Below are 22,915 nucleotides of genomic sequence, written 5' to 3'. Positions count from 1 at the left end.
GGAGACTCTTTCTCAGCCAAACTGTCGTATATAACAAGGCTACGGACTTGTAATAAATGCCCGCCCTACTCTGCTTCTGATTGGCTGTAAGATCACAAACCCTGTGTGATGATAGGCTGCTGGTTCCTGTCATTCCTACCAGCCTTTGCGCATGTGCCTGCTTCAGACAGCGGGCAGGCGGCTGTCCCACCGCTGAGACACAGTTGTATGACGTTTTATCACGTTTTATCACTAGATCGCTATGAATAAAATCCAGGGACACTTCATTTCACAGTATAAACCATTTATTTACTTATCTACTTAGGATAATAGCACTTTGAGGCCTAATTCAGAATATAGGTTGGGCTGGGTCCAGACTTTTGTGATCCCTGCTTTACACATTATCAGTATTATGTTATTTTTACCTGCCGATATTACGTTATGATTTTGTCAATATTCAGTTATGCAGCAGCTGTATCAACCCCCACTGTGAATAATTTACGTTGCAGTCAAATGACCGCTGGCAGCGCTCCTCGGGATGTTTAGAAAGCTCGCTGCTAGTGACATTCACCACTTAGCCGACTTGAGGAGGTTGTGCTTTGCCTCATAACACCATTAGCTACACATGTCGGCTTTTTTGATACATTTATTTGACGCCATTTTCAAATCAAATCATTTTTTAAATGTTGGCAAAAATGCAACAAATGAGCGACACAACTCATTATAAACTGTTTAGAGAGCAGCAAGATCAAATCACTGCTCCTCCCCGTGGACAAAAGAGGGATTGCAGCTGTTTTTTTTACTTGGGCTGCTTAGGGGCAGAGCCTCGCTGACGACGTCATTGCGGGGGATTACATTACCCCCACAGACCTGTGAAGGATCGGCCAAGGATCAGTCAAGGACCAGTCAAGGACCAGTCAAGAACCAGTCAAGGACCCATCATGGAAACAGGGGAACTTTTAAACCGCTACTACTGTATAAATGCAGTCTATAAAATAATTTAATAATTAGAAGCACTCAGAGAGCACAAGCCTACACCAAGCCATTTTTTTTTTGTTTTGTTTTTTTATTTTGCCAGTGATTGTGGGCAACATTTTTTTTATTTAGACACTGTAATGGTAAAATTATCCCTTTCTCCAAAGTAAAAAACACATTTAAAAAAATCCCTGGATCCAGGTGGTGATTTGAATCACCCCCAATCACTTGTTCCTTATTCCATTTCTGAAACAACCAACAACAAACCAACGTCACTAAATACATAACCTCCACCATAATAACTCATAATTACCAAAAGGAAATTATATTGTTGTAGCATAAATTATGGATTAAAAACATCTAAGATTTTTTGAGCAACTCCTAATGCCCCATTCTACTAACTAAACACATAACTAAATAAAAAATAATTAAAACCATTTACTGGTGATCTCACATTCCTCATGAAAATCAAGGAAAGAAGTGGTTTAAACTTCCTACTTCATTTTGCTTGTGTTGTGTATCTGTCACATCTTTTCTGCATCTTCCCAGAGCTTAGATTCTCAAGCTGAGTATTAGTTGAGCATTGGAAAGCTCAAACAGCTGCTCCCACATATAAACAACGTTCCTGCTGGCATGGTAACTCATCATAAGAGATGCTAAAAAGTCCAAGCAGAAATCATCCAAACTAGATAAGAAAACACACAATTAAAAAAACAGTGTTTCTACATAAAAAGCTCATTGTAAAATATCAAAAAGAACCAAAGTAAAAATAAATATGACAAGAGCTACTGCAACATGTTGCCACTAGTGTGCTATTCTATCGTAGTTACATCATGAGGGAACAAAGCAGGATGCATGATCATGAATCTGATCATTATGTAAAACAAAGTTTTCAATATAAATCCAGCCATAGAACTAACCCAGGAAACAATGGATTTAGTTTTCTTGGTTTTTTGTTGTTGCTTTGTTTAATTTTTAGTCTGCATTTTATTGATGATCTTACTTGAACATTGTACAATGCCACATAAGCTAAAAAGCAAACAATGTTTAGGAAAAGAGAGGGAAAACAGTAATTGGCTTGGAAAAAAAAACGTGTCTGAAGAAATGCATGTGTTACTGAAGTCACTGGATACTCTTTGTCACACACACACACACACACACACACACACACACACACTAGCAGTGATCTACAGGCAAGACCACACAAGCTTACAAGGCTGTCTGATTGTGCTGAAAGCCCAGGGCACAATAGGAGCCAAAATCTACTGGGAGTGCTGGTCATCTGGTCTCCATGCACAAAAGTGCCAATTAGCTAAGAGTCTCTAGTATTCTACTAGTCCAGCTGTACTCACTATGCAAATTACACACAAGGAGCTCATGATGTAATAAACACAAACTCATGTACATGACTTAACTTTGTGCTTCAGCTCTGAGCAGATATCCAGAGCCTTCCAGGGGCTTTGAAGAAAACCACATGTCAATGTTCTGCATTCTTCTATACTAATCTTTGTTCTATACAAAACAGATTGCAGGTATGAGATTTACTTCCAGGAATATCGCCCCTCTTTAAAGTAATTTATTTAGGTGAAGAAAGCATTCTCAATCCTCTTATGGTATAAAGAGATAAGAATTTCAGCTAAAAATCTACGTTTTCAGTTTAAATTAGCAGCACTGTGAAACCCAATAGTGACAGTGTTTTAGGGTCTATTAACAACTCCAAGACTAGGGCCCAGCAGGCCTGATAACATCCAGTAAGTCGAGTAAGACACAAAGTCCCACATGAAACACCAACAAACACAAGCTGGCACCAAGCAAACAAGCAAAAGTGTGTGACGAGGGAAAGCTGGGACACGAGATAAGATTCCCAATGTAACAGACATAAAGACTGTTGTCTGTCTTTCTTCTCCTTCTCCCTGACACACTTTCACAATCATAAATTTCCCCCCAACCTCACATTACTGTTCCCTTCCCCTTCTCTACTCTCTTTACATTTCATCTTCTCCAGCTCTCTTTTCTTTCAACCCTCTCTTTAGATACTTTGCTGCCCAAGGAGGAGCTGAGCCATGGATTCCCTGAGCCAGCTGTCATGTTAAAACTTTAATTCCAGCTAAATTTCACACTCAAAGGCTTCATCTTTGGTTGGAAGAACATTAAGAGCGGAGCCTTCAGATCAGATTAAGATACATTATGCATGGAGTGGAGAAAAGTCAGGGGGAAGAAATGACTTCATTGACTTGGTTTAACCACATTGATGGCATTCTTTTTACTCTCTGTGGATGCTTCCCCTCAACGTGCTTCTGAAAACATAGATGAGGATAAATTTTCCTTTAAATTTTCCTTTCACGTGATACAGAGAATATTCTGCAGCTGCAGCAGACACAAAAAACCCTTTCTCAGCAAGGATGCTCAGTCATCTCAATACCCCACACATCCATACCGCTCTTGTGCTCAAATACATAACTTTCCCCTCTATTACCACGCCAAATACATGGAACACAAACATGCTTTGCAAATACTTATGCAGATGTGCAAACACTCACACACACACAAATGAAGTGAACAAACTACATTCACATGACGACATCAGAATAAATCCACTTAAGATCAATAATTCACATTTCTTAAAACGCTTTAATTCTCTATAGAAAACTGGAAGGCAATTTCCCTCTCTTCTTTGTTGGAGAAGTTTTAGTGCGACCAGACGCTTGGGAAGCAGAGGCATCACAGATTATAAAGACGTGCAGTGCTGAAAATGGGACAAATGAGAGAGGAAAGGAAAGCAGAGGACAGAAGAGGGGTGGATACTGTGAATTTCTGAAGGCTTGTGCATCAGTGTTAAAGGCATATTTGTAGGAAAAGGAATCTAAAATTGTGGTTTCAGACCATGACAGCTAGACAAAGTACTTGGGAAGGGGCCAAAAAAAGGGAAAGGAGAAGAACCAAGATAAATTATGAGGAAAATACAGAGGAAGACAGGGAGAGGTTAGCTCAGGATACTGTGAAGCACCAACTCAGGTGTATGTTTAAGTAAGACGAAGCAGGGACCACAAACCTCTCCCTGTCAATACAAGCTGCCTTTCAGACACAATGAACAAGATGACAGCTCAGAAAATTGGAGAGAAGGTGCAGTTGGAAAAAAGTGCTATGGTTATCCAACCAATTACAAGTGTGTGTGAATGTTAGGTACTGAAAGTACATTTGTGTGTGTGTATGTTTCTGTGTGTGAGTACACCAGTCATAGTTTGCAGGATACATCACTTGTGACTAAGGTGATTTGACATGAAAGAATATTTCTAGGATGTCAAGTTGAGCTTCTACAAAAACACTACTTGTCCAGCAAGACCAAGAAACCAAAGAGGTTCACAGAGGAAATAAAATTCAGAAAAGAGATCTAAAAAGAGATCATTATTTCTCCCAGACAAAAGTGAGATCTGATGTAAACCCAAAAAAGTCTATGGCTTATTTTTTCCCTTCCTCATCTTTTTCTCTAAAAGGGAAATACACTGAAAGGTTTAAATTAGTCTTGTTTTAAGTTTAAAAAGATCTCATTAAGCTCTTAAATAATTCTCAGATTTCCTTTATTTTTGCATTTAATATTTTCCATGAAATGGTAAAATGTCTCAGTTTCAACATCCAGTAATAAAATGAGTTAATGAGATCTGAAAATCATTGCATTCTCTTTGTATTTGCAGTTTACACAGCGTACCAACTTCTTTTGGAATTAGAGTTGTGTTTTTTAAAGATGAAGTGTTTATTCTTTAGTAAAAGTAATATCAAACTGATTTCCTCTCACCCCTTCGAGAAACTATCGAAATGTTGAACAAAAATATGTAAAAACCGATCACTCTGGATGGGGTGTGGACAATGTCGACATTTGAAGTGAATGAGTACAGTCAGCAATATTAGGAGTGCACTGTTCTCTGGGTACTCCGGCTTCCTCCCACCATCCAAAGACATGCATGTTAGTTTAATTGGTCACTCTAAATTCTCCCTAGGAGTGAGTGTGAGTGGTTGCTGTCTCTCTGTGTTGGCCATGCCATGGACTTGCAACCCGTCCAGGGGTAGGCTGATTCACAATTTAATCAATTAATTGTGATATGACACATGCCGATTCAATTACAATTTGATCATTTTTCATAATAATTAAATGACAGGAACACTGCTGCAAAGTGTGACAAGAACATAAAAATTGTGCATGCCTCCTGGACACTTTAAAGGGATGGACCAATTCATTAACAGATACCAAAACGGCGGCAGCTAGACTTTCAGTCACTATTACTGCATGTGAGATGAACTCATTGGGTTTAAAGGCTAGCATTTGGAAACTTTTTGGTTTTTATGGACATGAGAACATGCAAGACCTGGTAAAGACTTATTCTATACGTAAGATGTTTCAAGCCAAAATACAATATGATAGTAATTAGGGGCGGGACTTTGATACATTAATTACAATTAATTATTACCAAAAAATTAAAGCAATTGCAGTTTGAATTCCAAACAACGCGGGATGTTTGCCAGTGCACAAGTTTCTGGTACACCGGAAACACTGGTACACACAGTTCGGCTAACAACTTAGCAATTTTGGTGCTATATTTAGTGAGTTTTCAGACCCCTCTAGTAGCTCTGTTTAAAGAAATTGACTTGCGACAAATCTAGAAACCTTTACTGGTGTTATTTTTTCTCAATGAGCCGTGATGCTGTTGCAGGCCCCTCCCCCGTATGAAGCGCTCACAGCTGCAGTCACAGCAGCAGATGTTCACGTCTGCTAGTATGAAGTGAAGACAGAAAATGAAACGCGCAAAGCTGACACTGGCTAATCCCGCTCTGGCTTACAATTAAGATTAACGCCTTTTAATAAAGAGAGCATTTTTCCAGACATTACTAGAGCTTGAGTTTACAATATTAAAATCTGTGTCTTTTATTTGATTAAGGCGTCCCCAAAAATCCATTTAAATTAAAAAAATGTTGCTTTTGGGGGAAAATATTGTTGTGTGATTAAAAAGTGACTAATCAAGATTAATTAATTACAAAGCTTGTAATTAATTAGATTACTTTTTTCAATGGAGTCCCAACCCTAATAGTAATACTACAAACATGCATCAGCACATCGTGTGTTTCCAGCACAGGTTACTGGAGAAGAAGCTGCCGGTGTTGATGGTTTGACATACATTGTTAGAATAGTGTACCATAGTTTTGTCTGTCGATTTAGAGTACTGTATCGGCATAGCTATGTAGATAGCTATGCCGGTTTTTGATTGATGAGCTACAATTATATTTAATATTTTGACAACAGTCATTTTAAAGTTTATCATTACATGTTTAATCCCACACAGTTTAGGAGAAGCCACTGGATGCTGACGCTACAATACCTGTTTAAAACAACATTATAACCTTACTTGCAAAAAGATTAACAGAAAAAAGTTACATATACAATAAAATACACTGAAGTAACCTGTGGCATCACAGTTGACCATATGCCAACATAATTTCTGGTGCTAAATTGATGGGTCATATGCAGTTTTATGCTACATATGTGCATTAGCCAAGGGTAGCAATTCTGACAACGTATACCAAACTTACAGACACACCTGTTTGCTAACACATTTTGCCTGTAGATTAAATAAAAAATTGTAACATAATATGAAAAATATTGTCATGATTTGCGAAAGTGGCCCCAAATGCATGACGAAAAGGCAGAAGGGTGCAGGAAGGTTTTAATTAAGAATCATTTAAACAGAGGAGACAACGAGGAAACACAACTGATGAGCTGACAAAGAGTAACAGAAACTAAGAGGTATATATATATATATATATATATATATATATAGAGAGAGAGAGAGAGAGAGAGAGAGAGAGAGAGAGAGAGAGAGAAAGAGAGAGAGTAGGGAATGAACTACAAAGCAAAACAGGACACCAGACAAGACAATGACCCACTGGAATATAAAACTAAGCCAAAAACACAGAGATCATGACAGATATGTACAATAAAAACAAATACAATCATTAATTCTTCTACAAGTTCTGCTTGTTTTCTGCAGATATGTTGTAACAGACTGACAATGAGTATGACTGAACAGTGAGACAGACAGAGACAAACACACACATGCCTGCTGGGCATTTCCTGTGAATGCCAAGTTTAGGAGCCTCCCTGAACACAGAACACACAGGGCTATATAACATGTCAATTAAAAAGATTTCAGAGGGGAGACTTTGATCCCTTCAAGACACCCAGGGATTTCAGCAGTTATCCCACCACTGGGTATCATTACCACATGCAAAACTATGCTTTTGAACAGTTGAGTAAAGATTAACTGGCTGAAACTTTCAGTCCTTAAAATGTCTTCACATCCTACCAGCTCAAAAACTGGATGCAGACAGTCAGCATCACAATAACTGAGTTTAAATAATGTAGGTTTTTTTTTTTTTTATCAACATGATGCGCAAGATATTTTTATATAGATCGTCTGATAAGTGATTGAATGAGCATCAGAAGCACAAAAATCTTATTTTTCAACACAAAAGAATTTTTCTTGGTGAATGAATCTCAACTCAACCCCTAGTGGGCATAAAACTAACTGCATGCAATTGTAATGCTGACCATAAAGGTAACGGTTGTATTGTAAACAATACAAAGGTATTTTAGCCCTAACCACAATCGTTTCCTAACTAACAAATGCTTGGATTTTTAACCCTAAACTAAGTGAAGTTATTAGCTGAACTCAACCAGGAAGGAACAAAGTTCCAGTAACACATTGTGTTTAAATGTAACTATGGTAACCAGTAAATAGGGTGACAGGTTGTAAAAATAATTTAACAATGATCTTTTACTAGCACGAAAGATGAAATGTTACCACATAAACACAATAAGGAAGTGACTGAAGTGCTTTAGTAAAGTTATGTTGCTTTTAACCGAAATTAACTGAGATGTTCATGTTTAACTTGTGTCATCCTCATCATTCAATGTCTTACCTTTACACACCTAATACGCAGTCTGTATTTGACCATGTTTTGTTAAAAAAAAAAAAAAAAAAGGCCTCGACAGCCACAAAATGGGAGTCAGCACCCACCCCGGTGCCCCAGCCAAGTGCCCTGGTCCACGTGCCACCATCCATCAAAAAGTTTCTAACACTGTGTTTTCGACTGTTTGGTGACAAATTTCGGCCTCCCCCCACATTGTTTCTGCTTTTTAAAACCACCAAGTTAACCTCCTCACAAAACCATATATACGTCTACTAATTCTATTGATTGTACGTTGTACAAATCCACTGCATCATCAAATTAACCTCTGGATTCAAGCAGGTATGGCTCTTTCTCACCAGAGAGGATGACACCCAATACACAATGATCTGGAACATCCCAGAAGCAGATCTTACTCCTTTAAAAATACACAAGTAGTCTCCCTATGAAGGCAGACACAGGAAAGACATGGAGAACTGTCTATCACATCACTACATCAACATTTCCCAAATCCAGAACTGATCCTGATTAAAATGACAATGGTAGGAAGTTTCAGAAATTAATTACAAGGGTTTGAAGAGAATTACGCCCTATAATAAGATATGACAGAAATATATGTGATGTTGCTCAATTGTGGCTTCTAGATTTGAGGGGGGAAAAAAACTAAATGTTCTGCTGCAGAAATGCTCCCACAGTGGTATGAACCCACTTAGAGGACTAAACCAAACCACACACTGCCTGACACGGAGCCATGTCTGGTGGAATCCTGAGCTGATGTGCTTACGGCTCCCAGATGGCCATCACTGGAACCACTGTGGCTGAGCAGAAAACTATATATAAATTATCAAAAACAAAAACAATTACATGTATCAACAGAATTAAAAAAAATTGCTTATGAAAGTATATGGAAAAGCCTGCATCTATAAGCAACTAAGATAGACAACTGGGAAACACAAAGAGGAGTCAGTATTTTACTGTAATACCATTAGAGGCGAAGTGAATGACTATAGTGTTTAGTCATTGCAAGCAAACAGTAAACAGAACATAGAGACCAACAGAAGCTACTGAAAACTCATCGTAATAGTGGTAATGTGATGAAAGCTCCCAGCAAATGGAGGTTATCTTCAACACAAACCACTTCCACAAAGAAACTGCATCAAAGAAAAAGAGCCAACACAAGACTAAACATTTGTGTTCTTTCTCTTCTCTGGAGACAAATTGTAGTCAGTAAAGAAATGTGATATAGATTTTGTTACTTTTCTTCTAAACTGGTGGCTAAAAAACTTGTATTGTTAACATTATGGATCCAATAGTTGTGCTGTAAATATAGTTTTTCTCTGGTTTCACAATGCTGCCTTGTTGTGGTCATTAATGTGAGACTGAGCTTCCTCTGTTTGGCATGTGTGTGTTACCAAAGAGGAACTGCAGAAGTGACTTGTATACTTAAAAATTTATGTAAGAAACACATGTCTGTCTTGTAAACTTATTGCCTCTTGGTGGTAATGCTTTTTGAAGGTCAAAGATTTAAAATCCATCATAAAAAAAGTTTGACAAAGTTACTAATTTGTCTCAGTTACAAAAGACAGCAAAAAATGGCTGATCATTTCTTATTCACTGTGTGGTCTGTTAGTTAGCTACGGCTAAGGCAGAACACAGTTTTTAGAAGCAATTTCTTAGGTTACAAGAACTGACTTGTAATAGGTTACCATTCACAAATCTTATTACTTCCTGACTGCCAGTAGCATCACACCGATAAAAAGCTGGCTAAATGTACTTACTATTTGACAAAAAAATAAATAAATCAAATTACTTATAAAATGAAAATATTTACTTCATCAACTGCCATTTTTCTGTCTTTTTAGATGACTTCCTTTATCATTATTACCTCCACCTAGCAAGCAGTAACCTCTGGCGATGAAATGTGAAGCATATGCAGAAGTGCAAAAAAATTGCAGTTCACCCCTCATCCACTAGGGACTGGCTCCAAAACAGAGCAAAACCCCATAGACTCCCATGTTAAAAAGGTTAATTTCACAGCAGAAATTAACATGTTTAAAGGCTGGCACAAAAATCCATTTTAGGATTAATAGGTCAAGTTTACCTTCATGACAACTGTGAGGGGAGTGAATTGTTTTTTCTAACTCATCTGTTTGGATGTTATTTTATCTTGAAATTCGACTTGATTAAGGGCATGTCTTTTTGACTGACATGTATCCAATATCTGTGGCAAGAAGGGAGACTGCAGTACAAACGCGGTTTTTAGCCAGCTAACAGTGCGCCTCTGCTTTAGCCCACTTACCTTCATTAGCCGGTAAGCTCACGTTAGATCCGAGTTGGCTCAGTTAGCTCTTAGCTACAGGCAGCTTAGAGTTTGATTGACGTCAATCATCCAATTATCGTTCATAGCCCCCCTCTCAGCTCTGCCACTTTGCCAATTTCTGTATTTTCCGGGAGCGACGGCAGGTGTGACATTGCAAAGATGGCGATTGTAGGAACCGCCCAATGAGCTTCACTTTTGCTCTTCAGAAACCCATAGATGACATCACAGAGGCTCCGTCCATCTTTTATTTACAGTCTATGCCGCCAAGGCATAGGTTTTTCTGTCCGTTAACAAAATAACTAAAAAAGTAATAGACAGATTTTAATGACGTTTTCATCAAAATCTGAAACTTTGTCATCTTTTGTTGGTAAAACCAAAAGGTTGCTTAAGTAACACTACTGGATTTTCAGTGTTGATCCTTATGGATTTTTCTTTAATTTTCATAGAGTTTCCTTTAAATATGCTAAAAAGTTGCATTGTGGTTGGATACCATAAACACAGTTGTTCCACAGACAACAAGAGATTGTTCTTCGAACTACTTAAACAACATAAAAGCCCAGAAAGATGTGATAACTGACTATAGAGCATGTTAATGCTGACGAAGTTGGAGTCCTTTTAAATAGTCAACTATTTGTTCAGATCATTTTGTTACTGGTGAGTAAAATTTTTATTAGGATTAATTTTCTATACTGCTTAGTCCAATTTAAAAAGTCACAGTGAAGCTGGAGCCTATCCCAGCAATTATCAGGCAAGAGGTCGCCAGTCCATCACAGGGCCAACACAGAGAGACAAACAACCTTTAACGGTCACACCCACACCTAGAGAGAATTTAGAGTGACCAATTAACCTAACATGCATGTTTTTGGAGCTGGTGATCCAGAAGGTTCAATATATAGTGGCTACTGGGTGGGCTGTTGGGCCTTTTGTGGTTTTTGTCAGGTGATTAACCATATGGCTTGGCAAAGGTCTGCACTCTGAGTGGTTCTAGATAATATTCTTTCTAAAGGATTACTAAAAGTTTTTATCATTTTTATCACTTCTTGGATGAAAACCTCACCTGCAGACTTTTATCGCTACTCCCACAGGCAACAGCTGCTCCTCACCAGGTGGTGTGAAATATATTCTTAACAGGCTGTTAAATGTCTAAAGCATCCACCTATAAAATCTGCAACTGAAGAAGAAAACTTCACAGCACAGCAGGTTTGCATCTAAATCCACCTGAGAAGAGAAACACAGCTCTGAAGACTCTGTGATCCCGAGGAGGAAAATTAACTAACAGTATTTCAAATTAAATTCTGTCTTTTGAAATGTTGATTGTGAAACATCAGTTGACAACCAATAACTTGACTCAGACAATGATCTCAGTTTCGTTTCTTTTTATTTAGTATGAGGCTGATTATATCTTTCAAGCAGACAAACAAACACTGATTTGTGTCACTGATCGATAAGGTGTTAGTCTTTGAGTATGTGAGCTTGTGTGTCCTTGAAGAGATTTAAAGGCCAATTCAAACCATTCACCAGCACAAGAATTATCGGACAGGATGAGATGTTGTTTCTGTCAGTTACTCTAACTGATGCTGCCTTAAGCCTCACACTTTGATACTGACTAAAATAAAACATTAAAATTGTTACCAATCCTATTAGCGTGAAAGCTTGTTTGTGTTGTTTCTTCAACACATCACCGTCATGTGTTGCAGGCTGCTAACAAAGAGACAAAAACTAATCCTTGAGTGGCTTATTGTAAATCAAAGAATTAATTTACCTAAGAGCCAATGAAATTTTTTTAAAATTATGCCTGCAGTGTGCAGATTGTGAGTTTGGCTGTGTGTTTGCATTGTCCTGCTACAACTAATCCCTTTGGTCACAGTTTGGAATAAGTATGTAAACATGGCTGGTTAAATAAGGACAAAAATGTTAATCTGGATGTCCACATGCTTGACAGTAAACATATAACCTTTCAGATTAGTTGAATGTCAGCTTAAAACAATCAAGGCCTCCATTGTTCAAGGAAAATTGCTACACATTTAAATGTTTACATGTTTCAACTTCACAATTTTGAAAACTGTTTTTTTGTGTGTGTGTGTGTGGGTGTGTGTGTGTGGGTGTGGGTGTGTGTGTGTGTGTGTTTTGTGAAGAGTATTCATCTGTCAAAGGAAGACATTCAATGATATTCAACCCAAAGACTTTTCTGGGGTTTTTTTTTAAAAGAAAAAGGTTTTGGATTGCAACCCAAAAGTCATATATTTATACAGAGTGAAACTAAGTATGAGCCGGTTGAGTTAGAAACTTCATACAAAAATGGATCTAAAACTGCATAAATGGACTCTCAAATAAGGGGAGGGGGTAACACCAATGCATACTTTTTAAAGATATTAAACATACAGGTAATAATATCTTTTTTAATAGATTCAAACCACAGACTCTGGACAAAGGTGTGCTGTATAGTATGTTTTATCAACGTTTAGACCATAAAAGCATGGACTGCGATGCAACGAGCCTATTCTCCATCAGTGGTAACAGTGACAGCTGAATTCAGAGAAAAAGTTCCAGCTATCTTTCTAGGTGTCTAGTATTGACTCAGGCTGGACAATAAGCTCTGTTTTGATCAATTTCTGTGACAAATACTGTCTCCTGTTGTACAAATTTAAAGCAAATTATTCTGTTGCTTTTCTTTTGACAAGAATTCATCTTAAAATATTCTACTGTGTCCATATGCTTCTAGACTCAGTTAATTTTCACCAAGGTAAAAAATTACCCACTTTACAAGCATTTCCACCTCTGAGCCTTCACACATATTTCACAGATCAATGCACGCGACCCTGGGAACACACTCCATCTATTTTTCATATTGCTGCCATATGGGTTTACATGAAAAGCTTTAAAGCTAAGAAGGGCAGGAGCAGGGGTCCGCTCTGTCACACACAGTGTCTGTGTATGAATGAATTTATAAACCTTTTGTACATGTGTGCTTTTTGTTTTGACTGAATCTGTCTTGATTTGTAATGGATTTATTGAATAAGCATTATTTTCCACTTTACCTGATGGAACTCCCTCTGGTGCTGGACGGCCCCCACGTCGCCTCCTATGGGCAGCTGCTCCGACAGCTCTTCGTCCTTGGCTGTCAGCCATTCTATGATCTCCTGCAGAGAGAGCTGCAGTTTCCCGCTGTTGTCGGAGAAGGCTTCTAGCCGCGCCCTGCCAACACACACACAGAGCTGATGTAGCAAACATTTCCCAACACAGCACCCAAATTCTGCAGATGGCATGGGGTCTCTACTTCCCACTGTTCAGAATAGCAAAATAGTATTAACTTTTTGTTACATACAAAACAATAATCTAAAGGTGTACATTTTTTTCACATTTAAACCCTCATTTGAAATTATATAATTGTTGCAAGGGTTGTCTTATGGTCTTCTTTGATTGTCTTCTTATTTTCTGAGCAAAATACTCAGGATATTGTTTCTTTCTTTCATGTCAAACAGGTTTTTCATGGGGGCAACCCACATACCAAACTTAGCTGATCATGCCACATATGCCTTTTCCTCACAAATGTGGCACAATTTAAAAGAGAAACAGGTTTTCCAACAGTATAAGAGTTATTGCCAATAGTGTTGTTATACAAAAGAAATAACTGACCAAACACAAATTTATGTTTTGTGCTAAGCTTAGTTATCACATAAATATTTTTATAACAGTAATATATTTAGAAGTAGCCCTGTTGATTTGGGAAAAGTTACACTTCTGTATCAACAGTCAAGCTAATCCAACATATAATATACTTATCAATGTGGCTCTGTGCCATGTTGATCCTTTATTGAGACAATGGAGCTGCTATTTTGTACAATAGTACCAAATAATTTTTTTCCTGTGTAAAAAAAAAGAGACAATTATTGGTGCAAAGACTTCGCTTGGAGAACTTTGAATATGGCAACAAATCTGGAAGGTTCCTGGCTAATCAGTTACAAACAAGGAGAAAACAACAATCTCTTCTGTCAAAGATCCAGAAGGAAATATCAGCCACGACCCTGACAGGACAAATAACACTTTTAGAGAGTTCTATAAAACATTATATAAATCACAACTAACCACAACAGATGAGAGTATAGATCAATTTCTTAGTAACATCAATTTTCAAAATTAAAACATGAAAATAAAATGGCCTTGGATTCATCACTTTCAACTGGTTAACTCCATGAAGTTCTCCAGTGTATGCCCAACAATAAAGCTCCAGGTCCAGATGGTTACCCAGTAGAATTTTACAAAGAATTCTGGACAACGCTGGCACCCATTTTCAACAATATGAGATTAGAAATTAAGGAAAAACAAAAAATATCTTCAAACATGAACTTAGCCAATATTACCATATTATTAAAAGATCTTAAAATAATCAGCAATGCTCTTGCCAGAAGGAGAGAAAAAATAATGCCCTCTAATAATACATTCTGACCACACAGGCTTTGTTAAAGTCAGACATTCCTCTACTAATACAAAGATTAATTAACATAATAGATTTTTCTGCCCTACGTAATCTTGAATCCACAGTCCTTTCTTTAAATGCAGAAAAAGCATTTGACCAAATAAACTGGAAATTTTTATTTGAAATATTAAACAAATTTGAGTTCGGGTCATTTTTCATAGACTGAATAAAAATATTATATAACAACCCAAAAGCATGTGTGAAGACCAATGATCAAGCTTCTCCAAGCTTCTGTTTGCAGAGAGGCACCAGGCAGGGCTGCCCGCTTTCTCCCTCACTTTTTGCTATTTTTATTGAACCCTTAGCTGCTGCCATAAGACAAAATAAAGAGATTAAAGGAATCCTTGGCAAAAATACAGAACATAAGATAAGTCTTTATGGTGTTGATGTTTTACTTTTCTTCCGGACATTTACACTCATTAAAAAAGTCTCTTTGATATCTGACTATTTTATTAACTGGTCTAAGACTGTAGTTATCATTGATGTGCAGTCAGGAGAGGCAGTGCCTCACCTGTCATAATAAAGAAAAAAAACATCAAATAAATATGAATATTTTCCACTGGTCTGTGTTAAAATTGCATTTTCAGTATGACTCTAACACTTTTTTTGACAGTTTATTAAATAAAAATCACCGAATTTGAGTTTTTCCTGATCAAATACAGAGCAAGCTGTGCCTCAACTCTCCAATACAAACTGGGTTGCATGACACATGCCTGTTTCTGTTTCTCCGCTTATCGGCAATATGAACTTTACAGAAATATTTGTTATACACCATGACTCTCTACAGTCTGTGTAATGCCTTTAATGTATTTGTGAGAGAAATATCTAGCTAGTTTTCAGACTCCTCTAGCCCTTTTTTTTTCTTTCTTTCAAAAAAGCGACTAGCGACAAATCTAGCGACTTTTTCTGGTAGTATTGGAGACTTTTGGAGACTGACGTATATGAACGTAGCTTATTCTTCTCAATGAGGAATGGGAGCTGCACAGGCCCCTCCCCTGTCTAAAAGCAATCAGATGAGGCTTCACGCAGCAGCAGCTCCCAGCTGCATTCAGAGCAGGAGATGTTCGCCTCTGTTTCATGACCAGGCTGAAAATGAAATGTATAAAGCTGCTGCTGGCTGATCCCGCGCTGGCTTACCGTCAGATATTAATGTCTATTAATGAAGAGTGTGGAGGAAAACCTTTAAAAAGTTAAAAGTGTTGTGAAATGTTGCAGACTCCTAATTAGAAAACAATGTTTTTATTAACCAAACAATTTTTTAATTTTTATTATTTTTGCCTTTTTAAATATTTTTAGCTTGTCTTTTCGTCAACTTTTGCCTTTCCTATGACATTCCTCTCTACGACAGCCTCCATTACAACTATATGTGCCGTCATTTAGCAAAATCTAGCAACTTTTAGGACAGCCAATAGTTACTTTTCTCACTGAAGAGTTTGTAACAGTGAGTGTGGAGTGTAATTGAAAGAGGAATGCTGATGGGATATGAAGCATTACCAGTAGTTGCATGCTGTTGAATGAATATTGAAATATGAAGCTCTTTTCAGTTCTTACCCAGCCATGAACCTCACCGCACATCACTGGCAGTTATGCCCATTAACTGTGACTTACAAAACATCCCTCACAGTGGAGGCACTTACCAATATCACTCATGGGGAGGGTTGCCACAATCAAAATGATGGTTCTACCTAAAGTCAACTACCTGCTTTCAATAATACCCACTAAACCATCCTCCAGCTAGTTTAAGTCACTGGACTCACATACAGTATATCCAAATTTTTATGGAAAAACAAACCATCATGTATCAGTCTAAATTAGTGGTGCCCAAAGTCGGTCCTCGAGGGCCACTGTTCTGCAGATTTTCCAATGTTTCCTGTTTTAACACACCTGACTCAAATGAAAGCTCCAACAGGCTATTAAGTTTTGCACAATGACTCATCAATTTGAGTCAGGTGGTTTTGGAGCAGGGACACATCAAAAACCTGCAGGATTGTGGCCCTTGAGGACCGGAGCTGGGCACCCCTGGTCTAAAACCTTTACAACAGACTAAAGACAGAGGTATATTGGAGCTACCCAACTTTAATTACTATTTCTAAGCCAACAAGCTGCAATATATCTCCAAATGGCTTAAAATTAGCGGTCTAGATAAACCATGGTTAGATGTAGAGCAAGCATTATGTGAGGATCTAGTATCTCTGACCTGCCATTCATCAGCTCTGCCATCAAACCACACAAGTGTTTTAAAAGCATTAACATCAGTTCCTCTTGCTTGGTGGGAATTTCTAAAAATAACCAAGTCTTTACTTATTCCATGTAAGTTTACACCCATCTGTAAAAAACCCTGACATCCTGCAAAACAGCAAGATGATTAACTTGACTCAATGAAAATATGAAGGAATAAAACAGAACATATAATATAAAAAAGAAACTTCTTGTAATTTGATACTCTCACTTCTCAATATGGAATCAGCAGCACTAAACTTTTAGAATAACACCAGCTTAAATCTGTTGTGTGTAAAAAAAAAAACATTAACTAATTATCTAAGCTATTATCAAAAATATATATAAACTAAGCTAGAAGATTCAATCTCTCTTCCAACTTCAGAATGGAAAGCGGACTTATCCAGTAACTTGAATCAAAATGAATCATCACAAATATGTTTAAACACCTTTAAAATGACTAAGAATTCAAATATGTAACTAATACAATTCAAAGTTCTTCATAAACTTATTATACAGGACAAAGGACATCCAAGATGGGTCTGTCACAATCAAATATCTGCTGTCATTGCACTGACAACACGACTGACAACTGCTTCCATGCCTTGTGGTCTTGCACACCTGTCCGCAAGTTCTGGCTTCAGATATGTGAAGACATGTCAACATGATTTATATGTAATATTCCTGCAAAACCCACACTGTGCCTACAAGGTGACTTAGATGAAATTAACAGACTCTTGGGAGGCGTGCACATCATGCTGGGTGGAGCAGAGGGGGCCATCTAAGTGGCCTTGTTGGCTGCCTCCTGTGGCGACTCGCCTCTCAGTTTTAATTTCACTTAGACATCAAAACACAATAAACACAACACACAACTTGGTGCCATGTAGTGCATGGCAACCTGGCTGCTTGTGTGGCCTAACTCCCAGCATGGTGTGGTTACTGCCCCTCAGTTTTAATTGCACACAACACACACTTCACAAACAGTCATGAGCTGGGAAGGTAAGGGCAATGGGGTCCACTCATAACCCTGTTTCCTGGGCAACACCAGGGGCAGGCAGAGTAAAAGGTTGGCCCAGGAGCCGGGATCCATGCTGGCTAATGGGTGGGCTGCTGGCGCTGAGGAGGTGGGGCCCTGGGCAAAGCATATTTGGTCAGCACAACACAGCAACTAGACCGTAATTGTGCCTGCTACCATGCTCAACAGGACATTCCTGTGTTCCTGTGTATAAGCCACACAGGTAGCAGCAGTTTGCCAGTGGTATAGCAACACAAATCAACAGAGGAGCTGAAAAAGCCACTGACTGAATTTGATTGTTTGATCACTGCGTTGTATAGTGAGTGAACAGATTTTCCAATATGTTACGCAGCTTCTGCAATATTCTTCTTTACACAATTGGGGGTTCCACAGATGTCCACATCACAGAAACTGTTTTCATACTGGCTCTGATGCTGCTGCTTGATGTGGGTATGCTGATGCTTATAATATAAGCAGCAATGCATGTGCAATTTAACTGTGTAATTTGATAAATGTCTTTCAGTATCCTGTTTATACGTAGCTGATATATGTAACTTCTTGCAAAAAAAATTGATGGAATAAGCAACAAGTGACCAATTAAGCTTAAAGCAACACTTTTGGTCAGCATGATCACTTGTGACAGACAAGATATACAAATTTGCAAATACTGTATTTGGACCTGATGATAAAGTTATAACTGTAAGCTTCATATGTAACATATGAGAGTGTAAAGCTTAAAAATCAAAAGTTCTGACAACTAAAGAATTAAAATTATTAACAGACAATGTCCAAAGCATTTGTGCAATCTCAGACATCAAGAGCATCACATAAAGTATGTTGCACCTACACCTACTGTATATCATGATGCAACAGTAACAGATAGGGCTGCATATACAAGAAAAGATGTGAGAGCATTGCTGGCTGCAGGTTTGCTGTAGAAAACCAGAAAACAAAAACCAAAGATTTATCTGTTTGCCACCTGCCAGCAGCATAAGAGATGTTAGAGGGATGCTCCACTCTTGTATCAGTGGCACAGCTGGCACTGGAAGGATGAGGGCATTGTGAAATCTCTCCAGTGTTTTAATTACACGCACAATGGGCCTACGCTCAAATATCATTATCCCACTGGCGAATGCATCACATCAGAGATGATGAGTTGGGGTTAGCTTTTTTTTTTTCAATATTCAAAATGACAGATAAATGACAGACACATGAGGGATTAGGTATCACTTCAAGTATGTCAGTTCCAGGAAGGATGTGAGAAAAAATAAAGAATAAAGCTTGTAAGAGAGCATTTCAGAACTGATAGGTCTCTTTGTTCAACCCTCTGCTAGAAAACCTGAGTGAAACAGACCATAATGTCCCTTAGCCTCTTGTTGCCCCCTCCAGCTCTGCTCGCTGTGGTAATTGAATCAGAGCAGAACTGCTTTTCTGGGGTCCCAGCAGAACAGCCTTTCAATCCATAACAGGTGTGAATACACACCACACACACACAACACACACTCAACATGAAAAACATGGATTTCTCTTTCACGTCGCAAACTTGGGAACCAGATGTCTAAAAAAAACAAGGTCAAAATTATTCAAAGCAGACAGCAAAGTTTCACACAGGAAACATGCACAAATAAATAAATTGATAAATGACACACACACACACACACACACACACACACACACACACACACAACATAACACACTCACTGATCACTGCTGCTTCCATTACGCACACACAGTTGGTGAGACAAATGGAGCACTGCTTGCACTGTAATGGAATTTTACCCACATGACGGGAGCTGCCAGGAAAAAATCCTGCCCTGCCAAGCAGCAGGTAGCCCAGGCTAAAGGTCTGTTAGTACTGAAAGCTAAATGATGGTATTTTGGAAAAGGTCTTTTGGTGTTCAAGTTTTGTCAAAAAGGCCAACAAACAAAGTGAACTTTTCTTTCTTTGCAAAGTCAAACTTTATGTCAAACTTATAAGTTAATAAGCTGATAAATGCACAACTTTTTTGTCAGATTTTTCTAAGAGTTTTAAAAAAATATATATTTTTATTTTTAACATCAGCCAAGGCTAATGACAGGATTGCTGGAAGCAAATGACAGAAGTGTTGTGTTGTTGTGTGCTAATAGTTGGTTAAAACTGCTGGAGAACTGGAGCATAATTTTTGGATTTGCCATTAAGAGGGACCGATATTTAATTATAAAATTATATTGACATCCAATGTCCTGGTAAGTTTACTTTACCAGGCAAAACATTAAGATGTTGATGTTAATTTCAACAAATTTTTTAAACCATTTAAAAAGTGCAATTATGTTGTAGCAAAACATTTACCGGTGTCAATAAAAATCTCATTTAGAAGGTGTTTAAAAACAGAGACAGAAATAAAAGCATCTAGTTTCAATTTTTGTAGCAAATTCCAGTCACTTGATGCAGCAAATGAAGCATTTAACTAAAACGAGAATTAGGCCCAATCCCATTTCACCCCTTGGCCTTAGTTTTGGGAATGTCTACCGTGTTTGTGTGACCTGTTCACCAACAATCAAAAGGCTTGATGACAATGCCAGCAATGATCAATACTAATGGGCTAATGGGGATTGAGTGCGTGCAGTCTTTCTCTAACACAGGATAGATAGGACATACAGTAGTCATCTGTTGGCATCACAGACAACAGTTTTAAGACTGAAAGGGATCCAGTGTCACCACAGAACTGCTCATACATTAAAGTCTAGAACAGTCTGCACAAAGACTGGTCATAATGCATGATAGTTTTAATTAGACCTTTTCCACTGCAAACTTCCCAAAGCTACCAGGAAAAAACATAAATAAATCAGGGAAACATGGTCTACTCAAGAGACATACTTTTAAAATGTGCAGAAAGTTCAGAAGGTGATGGAAAAATTGGTTGGTCAGTGAAAAACCTCATTCTAGGGGTCTTGCACCAGTTCTCAGATGGGAGCAGGGTATATAAAGATTGTCCTAAGCAAATTCGATAGTTCAACATGTCTGTCGACCTGTGTACAACATGTGTCTGCTGACTGTATGAGCTCCTGCAATTGCAATAAACAGCTGTGTGTTCTCACTGATCTGAATGTCTGTCGTTTATTGAGAGTTTTTACCTAAAAGAAGGGCTGGAAGAGCGGAATACATTGTATTAAGGACTCATAATTTTTATTTTAACAAAAAATTATCAGGTTGTGCTGTTATGAGCCAGGTGGACTCCACAGTGTAAGGAAAAAAAAAAAAAAAAAACAGATTAAGGGGGTGTTCCTGTAACTATTTGTCTGTGTAACCTTGTGTCTTCAAGTTCCTGCAGTATGAAGGCAAGTATGGAGTTACAGAGGCATAACACTGTGTGGATTCGTGACTGAAACTTTGTACACACAAAGACAGATATGTGCATGTAAATTCTTTTTAGATTCATGAAATAAAGAGAATGAATTTCTTTTATAAATCATGACATAAAATATATAGGCATGCACAAGCCTGATTTTCACTCCCACATTCAGCTATGAATGAGTATACTTCATACTTAAAAATACAAAAACTTTACATTTCTTTAATTTAATAAACATGACAGTAAAAACAATGGGGAAAAAAGAAACACCATTTCATTGAATGTGAAGCTGAAAAACACTTATCAGTGAAGAAGAAAAGTAGGAAATCTGGATGGATAAAAAAAGGAACAGAAACTAAATCAACTCTCAGATCATTTCAGACCATGATGGAGATGTGAAACCACCAGTGTGAGGGAACCTTTGAGTTCCTTGAAAATAATTACTGGTACTAAAAGGTCCTTTGGGTGGAAACTTCGTTATAGTAAAGACTCTTTACCCACATCTTTAATTTCTGGAGGTTTTTTCATGCAAAAGATTCACAAGAGATAAAACATTAGAGACTGATCCTAGGTATGAATGTAAATACACAGATTCCTGCTGCAAGCATCAGAGGTAACAATCAACATCAGTGGAAATTGCTGAACTAATATCAGCTCATACGCTTTGGTAGCTGTGGACAAGAATCCTAATCATAATGTTGTGGGTGGAAATATAAAACTATATATCTGTTAAACAAGCCTTGAGTTTTTTATTCATTGAAACTTTGTTTTCACCCATGGAAAACTCTTGCATGCTAAATAGGGTTGTATCTCCACATTTCTTGACAGTTATAATCCAAAGTAAACAAGACGCTCAAACAGAAACTCCCTGCTCTGAAAGAAAGGTTACAGAGAGAAGCTTAGTGCTTGCTTCGATTATTAATTAATGTAGGGAGATACGTGCAGTGTTTCTGCTGTTTTAGAGTGAAGAGCTTGCTAGCTCATTGCCTAAGGGCCCAGAGAAGCTTTGAGCACAGGCTTGTTTCTTTCTCTGTCTCTTTCTTTCTCAGTTGCAGGGATGTTGCGAGAGCTGGCAAAAAAAATTAAGTTGTATGATGTGTCACGTTACAACACCTCTGCATTTAGTTAAAAGGGTGTGTTCTCAAAGGTTTTTTTCTCCTCTCCCTTCAGTTTCTTAGGGGAAAGAATATATAGAAAGCCTTGAATGGAAATATATGACATTTTCTTGCATCGCATATTGATTACAATGAATTGCAGTAAATTGCAACGTTCCAATACAGTCAGGAAGTACAGACAAAGTATAACACTTCTTTTAAATAGTTGTCACTTTCAATATGAAATCAGGATGGAATAATTACAAAATAATAAGCAATTCAACAGAATGTATCTTTGTCTGAAAATCTGAAAACCTCAAAGCGTTCTTTTTTAGTACTCTACTGCAGAGACTCTCAATCCAATAATGTACATGACAAAAGCTAAAAAACTGCATTAGGAAGTCAAATTTCCAGAGCATAACATTGTATACTTCTTTTTTGTTAGTTTTAATGTCCATATTATCAGTACCAGACATTTGCTGTCTTTTAGCCATGCCACAATTCCATAGTCTATCTTGTTATATAAAGTTAATTTCAATGCCACCGGAA

At 37.8% G+C, this 22,915-nt stretch overlaps 1 protein-coding gene across 2 annotated transcripts in view; it reads right to left on the bottom strand.

Moving 5' to 3' along the window:
• The window catches only part of drp2 (dystrophin related protein 2), a 116,849-nt gene that overhangs the window by 68,822 nt on the left and 25,112 nt on the right, over positions 1 to 22,915 (bottom strand). For both annotated transcript variants that reach the window (XM_041990499.1, XM_041990501.1), the window contains exon 3: positions 13,270 to 13,426. In XM_041990499.1, coding sequence (XP_041846433.1) covers positions 13,270 to 13,426 — 157 coding nt within the window. The remainder of the gene's footprint in view (positions 1 to 13,269; positions 13,427 to 22,915) is intronic.

The sequence above is a fragment of the Melanotaenia boesemani genome, chromosome 7, assembly GCF_017639745.1.
Source record: "Melanotaenia boesemani isolate fMelBoe1 chromosome 7, fMelBoe1.pri, whole genome shotgun sequence".
Lineage (NCBI taxonomy): Eukaryota > Metazoa > Chordata > Actinopteri > Atheriniformes > Melanotaeniidae > Melanotaenia > Melanotaenia boesemani.
Note: the sequence above shows the minus strand (reverse complement) of the source record. Positions and strands in the feature narration are given on the sequence as shown.